The following is a 10,522-nucleotide window of genomic DNA, read 5'->3' on the forward strand; positions in this document are numbered from 1 at the left end:
CGAAAATTTCCTATGTCATGAGTTGTTCTTTTTTTTCCCCTTCATGTCATGCAGATAGATGGCGCGGAGTGCCAGCAAGGCCCGCGAGATGCAGTCGATACATGTTTTGTCTGGCGGAACTTTTCTTTATCATGAGTTTTTTTCCTCAGCGTCAGAGTTGGCAATTTGAAATTTCAAAGACAGGCTGGACACGAATAAAATTCGGAAGATCTTTCACAGTTGAACATGTGAAGGGTCGTATTCTAGTAGTAATCTTAGAACACACACCACGAGAGGTTGCTCTACTTTCGCAGTCATCTCAGACATGATTCATCTCATAGACCCTCGCCCGTCATGAAATGTCGTGTCGCATAAACCCATCCCATTCCACAGATGCCAAACTTGCAGCGCATTTTTCTCGTGCCCCTTACCGAATAGGCACGCCCTCAACATTCTCGAAAGCGAAGCTGGGCGAACCAGGTTCAGCCGTCGCAGCTTGAGGTGGCAGTTCCGATCGGGTCTCGCCCTTGCTGCCGTCTTCCTTGATCACCGTACCATCCTTTCCACCTTCTGAGACAACAATGATTTCTACGTCGACGCACTTCTGGATTGTCTGCTTCAAGCCCGGAACCATGACGCGCAGGGTTGAAAGTTCGTCAAAAGCAAGTTCGCGGTTCAAGACTACCTCCTTGGGCTCTCCGTTATCGAGACGACGCTTGAGGCCGTTGATGAAGGGCATGGCTTTCTTGGATTCGGACTTATCGATGGATTTGCTGATGGCCTTGATGTCAATCGTAGCCGCATCGCGGAGCATGTCGATGTACTTCTTTTGCCAGGCCGGCCATTCTTGAGCAGAGAAGATGATAATCTTCTTCTCTTTCTTGGGATCAAACGTCGCGGCCTTGCCCTTTGAAAGCTTCTTAATGGCGTTGCCTTCGGCCGATGTGATGTTGGTCTGTGTGGTACGAACGAATTCGCGAGCGGCGGTGAGTGATGGGTCGGACTCGGGGACCTTGGGCCAGAGGGCGTTCTGGATGGTCTCCTTGTTCTTGAGTACCTCGAGCCAGATGTATTCTGCCCAGTGTGGTGCGAGTGGGGCAAGGAGGAGAGCCTGTAGCTCAATAAACTTCTTGACAAGGTCCTGGTGCATTCCAATGCCTGCCGCCTTGGTAGCTTCACGGTAGAAGTCACGTGCGCTGGTGAAGTCATAGAATCCAGACTTGAGGGCCAACTTGTAGGAAGTGTTGGAGTAGTGACCAAAAGCTTCGTGAACGAGCACATTCATCTCGTTGTCGAACATCTTGTCGAACAGGAGGCGCTCACTACCGCTCTGTCGCTGGATCACATCGGCGTTCTTTACACGCTCGTTTGCCCTCTTCTCCATGTACGCAGCCGCATCAGGGACGTAGATGGCCTCGTTCACCAAATCCTCACACCACTTGCGGAGCTCGAACAACTTCAGAATATTACTGTTTGCGACAGTCTCCTCGAAGTTGGCATCTGAGATCTCGTCTCCGGCGTCGGCCAGAGCAATACGTGTAGCATCTGCACCGAATTTTTGGACTGCGCCAGCGATGGTCAAGAAGTTACCAGTAGACTTGCTCATCTTGTCACCGTTGAGTAGCAAGTGACCGTTGACACGGAAGCTGCGTGGCCAGTTCTCCTTCGGGAAGATTGCGGCATGTACATACAGGTTCATCGTTAGGTGGTTTTGAATGAGATCCTTGCCAGAAGAACGTTGGTCAAGCGGGTACCAGTAGTCGAAATGGCGTCGCATAGTCTCGAGAGCCTGCTTAGGAATTGTTGATTGCGGGACATCGCTTCGGTCGCGGAGGGCAAAGACGTAGTCCCAGGCTTCGTCCGTCATCTGATCGGGTTTGACACCAAGAGGACCGGGTTCTTTGCCGAACATGTCCTTGTGCAGCAAATGAGCAAAAGAGTAGTATGCCTGGTAGATGGTACTATCCGACAAACTCTCAACCATCACACTTGGGTCCCAAGGCACCTTGGTTCCCAGTCCGTAGGATCGAGCGCATGCCCAGATGCCGAGCCAGTCAACAACTCGCAAGAACTGGTTCTTCGCTTCAGGGTAGTAGAGATTGAGTTCACCCTCGATGTGGGATCGGACCTTTTCGGCCCACTCGCCATCTCCGCCGTTGGCTGCTGTGCCGTAGTTCATGTACCACTGGTCAAGCAGGGCCGCAACACAGTCGTCTCCACTACGGCTGATGACCTTGCCATCAGGCTCGGCGTAAGGGAAAGCGACACCAGAGTCGATAAGTTGCTTACGAACCAATGGCTTGGCCTCCTCGACTGGCTTACCAGCGAAGTCACCATACACCATCTTGCCCTTGTAGAAGCCTTCCTTGTATGCCTTCTCTTTGGCTTCGGCAAGCTTCGCAGAGTCCTTAGGCGATTGGATCTTCATTTCTTCGACCAGCTTCTGTGCAGTGAGGTTTCCATAGGTTGGAGTCTCTATGATGCCAAGCAGGTTGTCGAACTTGACCCATTCTTTTTGAATTCCGTAATACTCCGCCTTCTTGGCCAAGTCAAATGACGTGATGTAGTCATCTGGCGAATCTGATGGTACGCAGGTAACGACGGCTGTGCCCTTTGTATCCTTGACGGTCTCCATTGGAAGAATGTAAACCTCCTTGTGGACGGAGAGAGGAGCGTTGACGATGGTGCCAATAACATCCTTACCGGGGAATGTAGCGATGATCGAGTACTCTCCCCATTTGACGGTGGTGCCTTGGTATGCCATATTTCTTGCGGCTCTCTCGCTCAGTACGAAGTACTCACTGTCGTTGATCTTGACAAGCGAGTAGTTGATGGAAGGACCTACGAAACATGAAGTTTGACCGTACATAGTCTCGGGGCGGAGTGTAGCTGGCACAAAGTAGCAGGAAGCACCTTCAGGGAGGCCAGCGATGTGTGTTTTGGCAGAATCAGCCCATTTGACCACCTTCATCTTCAAGGCTGTGTACTCCTGAACAGTGACTCCTTCTCCAGACTGCCTGTCATGGTCCATGCAGGCTTGGCCGTCTTTTGGACTGTAGACAGTGTATCGCTTAGCGAAAATGATCTTTCCCATGGCTTTCAGTCGTCGCATTTGCCAAGCAACGAAGTTGTCGTAGTAAGGGTTTGCGTCCGTTGTGACGAACTGGCGCCTCCAGTCGATCCTGGCGCCAAATGCTGTGAGATCCCTCTTTGCGAGCGGGGGAAAGTATTCTATCCAGTGATACGGGTCTGAGAACTTGTGGATCTCTTCTAGAGGTATGCCTTGAGCAAGCATGATCTGGAACTGGTACTTGGTCTTGACTGTCTTAGCGGCCGCCTTGCCTTTCTGGGCCTTGAACTTGGTGATGTCGGTCTTGGTCTCAGCTTGTGTGGGGGCGGGGGGCTCTGCCACGGCTGTCTCAACGACATCCTCGACTGGGCAACGCTCAAAGTTCTGTCCGAACATCTCCACTTCTCTGACAAGCTTGTCGGCACATGCTTTGATGGGCATACCGGTTACGTGCCATCCCAATGGGAAAAGCACTCGCTTACCCAGCATCCTCTGGACTGTCAAAATATCAGTGAACATCTTGCACGTGGTCATCTAGTAAAACATACAGCCAGCAGTAAACTCAACTTTACTTGCAGTAAAGCCATGACCAGCATGAAGGGTTCCATTCATGTAGGGATAAGCGAAGCAGCCAAGCCACTTGGGGAACTTCTCGTGAAGCTGGTCTGGTGTGGTAGTGTCAAACGGCTCCTCCTCAAGTGAGGGAGCATCGGGGTTGAAAACGCCCTGCTCTTCCCATAATTTCTGGTACTTCTTCTCCTCTGCAATCAAGGTATCACGTTTGTCAGTGTTTTCGATTTTGAGTGTCTTTGACTCAGCCTCTTGCGGCTTGAGTTGCTCAAGTGTGGCGGCGACGGCGCTCTTGGGCGCCTCGCTGGATTTTGTAGACTCGGCCATGACCACTCCTCCAGGAAACGAAATAGGGAGCGTAAGAAGGGAAAAGAAACAGTGGTTGGTGGTGGCGGAGGCGAGTTTGTTTGTGATGGAGTCATCCGTTAGGAAATCCGAGTGCGGGATGAATGCCAAGAGTGCGGTTTTTGTGGGGCGGACTCGGACCGTGCGCACTTTTGTAAAGAACGTCAGTTGACGATCGAGATAGATCCGAAAATCTGCGTCGCTCGAAAATCGGTCGCATAAGCCAGCATCCCGCCGCCGTCGCATCTGCAAGTCCAGTTGAGATGCTGCGCCTCATCAATCGCCTCCTTGGCCGCTATGAGAACACGCTGCCGCCCTTTGATTTTGCGCGCAACAAGTACCACGTCAAGAAGAAATGGCCGCCAAACCTTCGCGCCCTGACGGAAAAGCAGCAATTCCGATTCGAGCGCAAATTTAAGCGACGCATAAAATTGAAGTCTGAGCGGCCATTGTGGAACAAATGGATCAAAGTGGCGCAGTGGAGTCTGATCAGCTTCATCGTCGTTTATGGCGTCTTGTTCCACGACTTCAGAAAGGACCCGATGAACCCAAGGCCAGGAGAACAACCATTTGAGGGCTTGAGGAAAAGAATGTGGGGGCTTTTGGGGGGTTTCTATACACATACCGAAGACACTATGAAGGGCGCTGGAGGAGAAAGGGGTGCCCGAAGGCTGGTACTGCCACCGGAGGAGAAGCGGGAGGGGATGACGCCGGCGGACGAGCACAAATAGGCGTTGATGGATGGCGCTGTAGTAAAATCTATCAGCGCGTAAAAAGATGAAAATACAGTAAAAAAGCCCAATTGGTGTTCAAGACTTCAAATACAGCATGTACTCTACGAGTTTGAAAAAAAGGAAGACGTACTGGAAGGGCATATTGAGGGAGCGGTCCCCGAGGTGGCTCCATGATATTCTCAGGTCGTGGAAATCTCGTCTAGCCAGATTCAGACGTTTTGCTGATTGTTCCTCACAGCCACCAACCAGCACTTACGTCCCAAACTATGTAACGCTGATCGCGATACTTCTTGCACCAGCGTAACCTACGGGGCAATCAGAAACCTGCGACGCATCTGGATACTAAAATTCTCACCACCGCTGATCGGCGAATTCTATCGTCTCTGACCAGTCTTTGTAGACATGGGCGGTTGCCAATCGCTTATACTCTCCGCTAAGCATACATCAGCCCGAGTCATAGCAAAGTTCAAGTTGCGGTTGAACACGCTTCGAGAGATGACTTACTAGAGGAATACGTGCCGCAGTTCCACAGTGAAGTGTGGGTATCGGCCTGCCTGGTGCCAGCCCTTCTTGACATAGGCTTCTGTGCCTATGGCCTCTGGAGGGAAGCCCAAGGGATCTTCCCTTCCAAAAGCGAACCCCTCGATCAGCGATGTGGGATCGTTTCGGTTGCTAATCTCCCGAGAGATCCCTTCTTGCTCCTCCTGGGGTATGCCATAGGCGAAACCGATGCTATACACCGGATATCTGTGTATTCAAATTAGTAAATATCACAAAAGTACCGAGCAGCAACCCATGTAGGTTTCTTTTCGGAGCCAATTGTATCCAGTTTCTTGAGACCCGATCTTTCAGAAACTCGTGTGTCGTTGTGGTCGTCTTGCCCAACGATTACGAATTAATAGAATGCGTCGGTCGCCCATAGTCCCGGTATTGCATGAAGAATCCAAACGCTTCAGGAAACTCTCTTCGTGTCCATTGATCCGTGACTTCATTGCTTCAGCACCCGGATAGCAGTTGAAGCACAACGCATTCGAAAGGCAGATATAGCCTACTCATCAGTAGGAGCTTTTGTATTGTCATTCTTGGGGAACTTACAAGTATCTAATAGCTGTCTCGCCACCAGACCCCATCGCCAATTAGCCCCAGCTGGTCAAATCTAACTGTTGATTGCTGAATCACCGAATTGATGGCCGTTTAGTTCCTGCTCTGACCCTCCATACACTCCTTTTCACCTTACCTCACTCAAAAAAAACAAGCAGGAAACGCTCAAATTGCCCAGAACAAAAAACAAACAAACGCGATGTTGACCGCAACAGGGAATGTAGAGGGAATGTGCCTACCTGGCTGGCATTTTTTCTGGATTCTGGGTTTACAGGCCTCAGATTCCAGAGTTCTCTGGTGTGGAAGCTACTACCTTGTTGTAGTAGCGATTGAAGGGTCAGTAGTGTCAGCAAGTGTCACTGCTGAAGATCGGTATTCCTTCAGGTGGTGAGATGTGGTAGTGGTTGACGGGTTAATAGCGTCAACAGGTGTTCGTAGTTGGGATCGGTATTCCAGGTGCCAGTAGTGGATATCGATATTCGTCCAGGTGGTGAGAGTTGGTTGCTATCGAAGCGAAGATTTGTTTGGTGACGTGTGATGTGTTATGCGTGATGTATGATCAAAACATGAGTCCGTCTTGGGAGCGGTGATGGTGAGTGAAAGGGCATTTGCGTTATTTCCTGTTAGGGAAAGAGAGGAGTGAAAGCCACAGACTCGAGGTAGTGAAACGGGCCATATTCCCAATCCGTCATCCTCACTGGGTAGAGCGCATGCATATCATGATATTGTAGAAAAATTGACATGGTGGCTTCAAAAACTACCGTATGCTTCTGCCACATTTGATGTTCTACCATAGAAAGGGTATGGATACCATTCAGCAAGACCCGCATGCGAGTCATTAACATGAACACATGTAAGACAAATCTAGTCTTGAACTCTAAATACGAGGACTATGATTGAGTGTTGATATACCGAAAAGGTATCAACAGCGTTGAGGTCTTCGTCATCACCAAGAGTGCCCCATCAACCATAGCATTGTTTGTCGAGAACTTATCCTCTCATACTGAAGTACGACAACCCCAATCACACATAGCATTGCTCGTCAGGAACTAATTCTTTCCTACTGAAGCATGACGATCAACTCAGATTTAATACGTTCATGTATTTAATACTATCTCACAACCGCTTGGGCGCTTAGCAAACCAGACCATCGTTGCACGACTCAAACACACATCATACAACCCGCTTAAACATCAATTAAGTTCTCGCCCTGCTGACCTTCACCAGAATTATCCTTAGTGTCCTTGTTGCTCTTCTTCTTGTCGCCATCAGCACCACCGCGACTCCTCTGGTAGTACTGGTCAAGGACCTTGGCTGGGATACGGTTGAGAAGTTCCTTGGGGTAAATGCGGAGTAGCGACCATGCTAGGTCGAGAGACTCGTGAATAGAACGAGATTCGTAAGCACCCTGAGCAATGAAGGAGCGCTCGAACTTCTCGAGGAACTCAAGAGATAGCTTGTCTTCCGAAGACAAGGCTTCCTCTCCAACGACTGCCTTCATGGCTGCAGCGTCACGACCAATGGCATACTTTGCGTAAAGCTGGTTGGAAACATCGCCGTGATCTTTCCGTGTGCGGCCCTCACCAATGGCAGACTTCATAAGACGAGAAAGCGATGGGAGGACGTTGATGGGAGGGTAGATACCCTTGTTGTCGAGTTGACGATCAATGAAGATCTGCCCCTCGGTAATGTAACCAGTCAAGTCAGGAATGGGATGTGTGATGTCTGTTATTGTCAGTACGCAGCCGTGCTTATGATGTTGCAATACACACCATCGTTAGGCATAGTCAGAATGGGAATCTGGGTGATTGATCCGTTACGGCCTTCGACACGTCCTGCGCGCTCGTAGATGGTGGACAAATCAGTGTACATGTAACCAGGGTAACCACGTCGACCGGGGACTTCTTCTCTGGCAGCCGAGACTTCACGCAGCGCGTCGCAGTAGGAAGACAAATCGGTAAGAATGACCAATACGTGCTTCTCGAGCTGGTAGGCGTAGTATTCGGCGGTCGTAAGAGCGAGACGAGGAGTAATGATACGCTCAATACTATGCTGGATTAGCTAGAAGTAAGGGTTGCAATAGTTCCGGGCGCTTACGTAGGGTCGTTTGCCAAGTTGAGGAACAATGTGACACGCTCCATACTGCCGTTCTCCTCGAAGTCGCGAGTGAAGAAGCGGCTCGTCTCCAAGTTCACACCCATGGCACCGAAGACAATGGAGAAGTTGTCGTCGTGGTCGTCGTGTACGCCCTTGGTAGGCTTTCCGACTAGGCCAGCTTGTCTACAAATCTGCGCAGCGATTTCGTTGTGGGGAAGACCGGAGGAGGAGAAAATGGGAATCTTCTGGCCACGAGCAATGGAGTTCATTGTGTCAATGGCCGAGATACCAGTCGAGATCATCTCTTCGGGGTACACCTGGAATACGGTTAGTCGCAAACTGCAACAAATACGAACTGGATACAGACTCGAGAGTATGGGTTGATGGGACTACCGTTGATGTCGAGGTAATCCTCAGCGAGGACCTTTGGGCCCTTGTCAATGGGCTTTCCTGAACCATCAAAGATACGACCCAACATGTCCTCGGACACACCGAGCTTCAGACTATGTCCAGTGAACTCAACTTTGGTCTGCGACAGTCAGCTATCATCCTCTGTGGGAGGCGGGTGTAATGACCTTCTGAACGTCGATACCGGATGTACCCTCGAAGACCTGTGTCGCAGTCAGAGAAGGTTGTCGCGCAGCTTCAGCTTTTCAAAGTTTACCTGAACGACGGCGCGATTACCTGCAGCTTGGATCAGCATCATACCTACAGGGTCGATATCTGGGGTAGCTTACCTCGAGCTTCGAGGACTTGGCCAGAGCGCTCGGTGCCATCAGGCAGCGTCAAAGATACAATCTCGTTGTATCGCGGAAATTTGACCTGTCCACCAGATGCATAAGCTTCTTCTCATGTGTCGCTATGGTTCCGAGCCACATACATTGTCGAGAATGACGAGTGGACCGTTTACGCCGCCGATGGTGTTGTATCGTATTCTAGGCGTCACCGAAATCATGCGGGGGTCCACTACTTCAGGCATGATGGCGGTGGTGAGCGGTTCGTTGGATATGTAGTATCGCTCGGGATTGATTCGAGGGCCGCGGTCGGTCTGTAGCCTCGGAGATCGTTTGGGTGACGAAGTTGAAGGTCAAGCCGTCGAAGTGGGTTGGAAGCTCTGACCAGGGTGCTCTAGCGTTATGCGACAGATGACGCCGGGGGGGCTGTTAGCGCTTGGCACTTCACAATGGCTGCAGATACATACATGCCGAAGTATGCCATGCTGCCTTTACTCTGTAGCTTTAGTAGTATTTACGGTGGCATGGTTTGTAGATATCCGCCGATTTGCATCTGGCTCGACAGGCATGCGCTAATACGGGCTCGCGCTCAAAAACAAACTGCTAGTGAGCTACCTGGGTAGCTGCAACTGGGAGCGAGGTCACATGAGATGTGAATGCAGTGCTCACGGTCACAGGCCTGGGTTTAGCGTCTAGTATAGCCAGTGCCTGCAATCGGACACGACAAGGAGCTGTTGACAGCCGACGTCACGTCACCAGATGGAAGTGTACAAATTCTGGACTTGCACTACAACAACAAATATAATTGCTACATATCTATGTACGTTCCGCGCCAGCCAGCATCCGTCACGTCAAGCAATATTCTTCAAGAGCTCATGCATAAAGTCTGTTGATTTCTTGTCAGTCGTTGCGCAAAAAGGCTCGAACAACTATGGGACAGAATGGGTTGAAGGATCAGACATCCAAGGAAGGTATTCGCGCTCATTGTCCATCGGTTGTAGGTTCAATTGATGGCTAGCGTGGAAACTGCGAATGTGGAAATGTTTCATCATGAAGGGGGCGGGCGAAAGACGAGCAAAAAAAGGGCTAACTGACCTTTGAGAATTGCAGCGCGACCAGATAGGCGACCGAGCAGTGCCGCATCATGTATGTGTACATTATTCTCATTAGGCTTTGGGCTGACCGCAAGGGCGCCGTGTCGCACCCAGCGTCTGGTGTATGAGGGTGGATGCTGGCCAGTCAGCACCAAGGGCCGGCATGCGTCGGGATAATCACAGCGAACTCTAAACTTGAGCAATGTTAGCAACCAGGCAAGGCGAGAAAGCTAAATTGATCGATGAGATTGGGGAAGGTCAGACGACAGTACTGGCAAGTAGCAGGCGCCCTGCGAAGGCACCCGGACAGCTCTGCTTTCTTCAAGGTCGAATCGGTATGGAAAAGAAGTTGCTGAGGCTATAATCACTCCAAAAAAGCAAAGAAAAGGAGGCAACTTACATGATGCACCGCGTCTGGCTTCCGGGGCTCGTGAGATTGCACGTCGCCGCCCGGAGCCAGTGGGTGTGCGCATACGCGTGCAAGGCATACGCTGCGCAGCGCAGGGCCGCGCTGGGAAGCAGAGCGAGAGGGTGGGCGAGAAAAGACTGCGGTCGCGAGAGAAGAAAAGTGCGAGGCACAACTAGCGTGCCAAGAGTTGCGACATCACGTGACGGGCCCGAAGAAGTAAGCGGGAGAATTAGCAAGCGTCATGAGAGACGAGGGCGACAGCAAGACAGCGGCGTGCCGGTGAAGAGGCCATGACTGCGCACACCGGCCTGCACCAGCACACATCGAGACGCGAGCAGCCGTGCGGTGCCATCGTTTGGATTGTGCCAGCGCCAGTGCGCCCTCTCTCT

At 51.0% G+C, this 10,522-nt stretch overlaps 2 protein-coding genes across 2 annotated transcripts; both read right to left on the bottom strand.

The window, feature by feature from the left end:
* Window positions 1-143: 143 nt before the first annotated feature.
* Window positions 144-5,828, bottom strand: PSV08DRAFT_215493 (uncharacterized protein; the record flags this gene model as incomplete). The annotated part of the gene is made up of 8 exons (XM_014229243.1): window positions 144-3,546; window positions 3,598-4,210; window positions 4,333-4,563; window positions 4,590-4,723; window positions 4,945-5,003; window positions 5,054-5,131; window positions 5,203-5,445; window positions 5,794-5,828. 8 exons carry the CDS (start codon window positions 5,826-5,828, stop codon window positions 407-409), a joined length of 4,533 nt encoding a protein of 1,510 aa, XP_014084718.1. The 3' UTR covers window positions 144-406.
* A 1,010-nt stretch (window positions 5,829-6,838) lies between these two features.
* Window positions 6,839-8,985, bottom strand: PSV08DRAFT_358863 (P-loop containing nucleoside triphosphate hydrolase protein). The gene is made up of 8 exons (XM_014229242.2): window positions 8,777-8,985; window positions 8,634-8,718; window positions 8,561-8,580; window positions 8,472-8,507; window positions 8,264-8,425; window positions 7,897-8,213; window positions 7,572-7,846; window positions 6,839-7,524 (listed from the first exon to the last, which is right to left on the bottom strand). The coding sequence occupies exons 1-8, from the start codon at window positions 8,873-8,875 to the stop codon at window positions 6,986-6,988; spliced, it is 1,533 nt and encodes a 510-aa protein (XP_014084717.1). The 5' UTR covers window positions 8,876-8,985; the 3' UTR covers window positions 6,839-6,985.
* Window positions 8,986-10,522: the final 1,537 nt, after the last annotated feature.

The sequence above is a fragment of the Bipolaris maydis genome, assembly GCF_028858645.1.
Source record: "Bipolaris maydis strain C4 unplaced genomic scaffold PSV08scaffold_2, whole genome shotgun sequence".
In the NCBI taxonomy this organism is placed as follows: domain Eukaryota; kingdom Fungi; phylum Ascomycota; class Dothideomycetes; order Pleosporales; family Pleosporaceae; genus Bipolaris; species Bipolaris maydis.

Bases quoted from the DNA above. Each gene is read 5' to 3' on its own strand.
- PSV08DRAFT_358863 (XM_014229242.2), bottom strand. From the start codon at position 8,875: ATGCCTGAAGTAGTGGACCCCCGCATGATTTCGGTGACGCCTAGAATA. The intron at 8,508-8,560 runs GTAAACTTTGAA...ACTGCGACACAG, and splicing joins GTAATCGCGCCGTCGTTCAG to GTCTTCGAGGGTACATCCGG. The intron at 8,426-8,471 runs GTCATTACACCC...TGACTGTCGCAG, and splicing joins CCGGTATCGACGTTCAGAAG to ACCAAAGTTGAGTTCACTGG.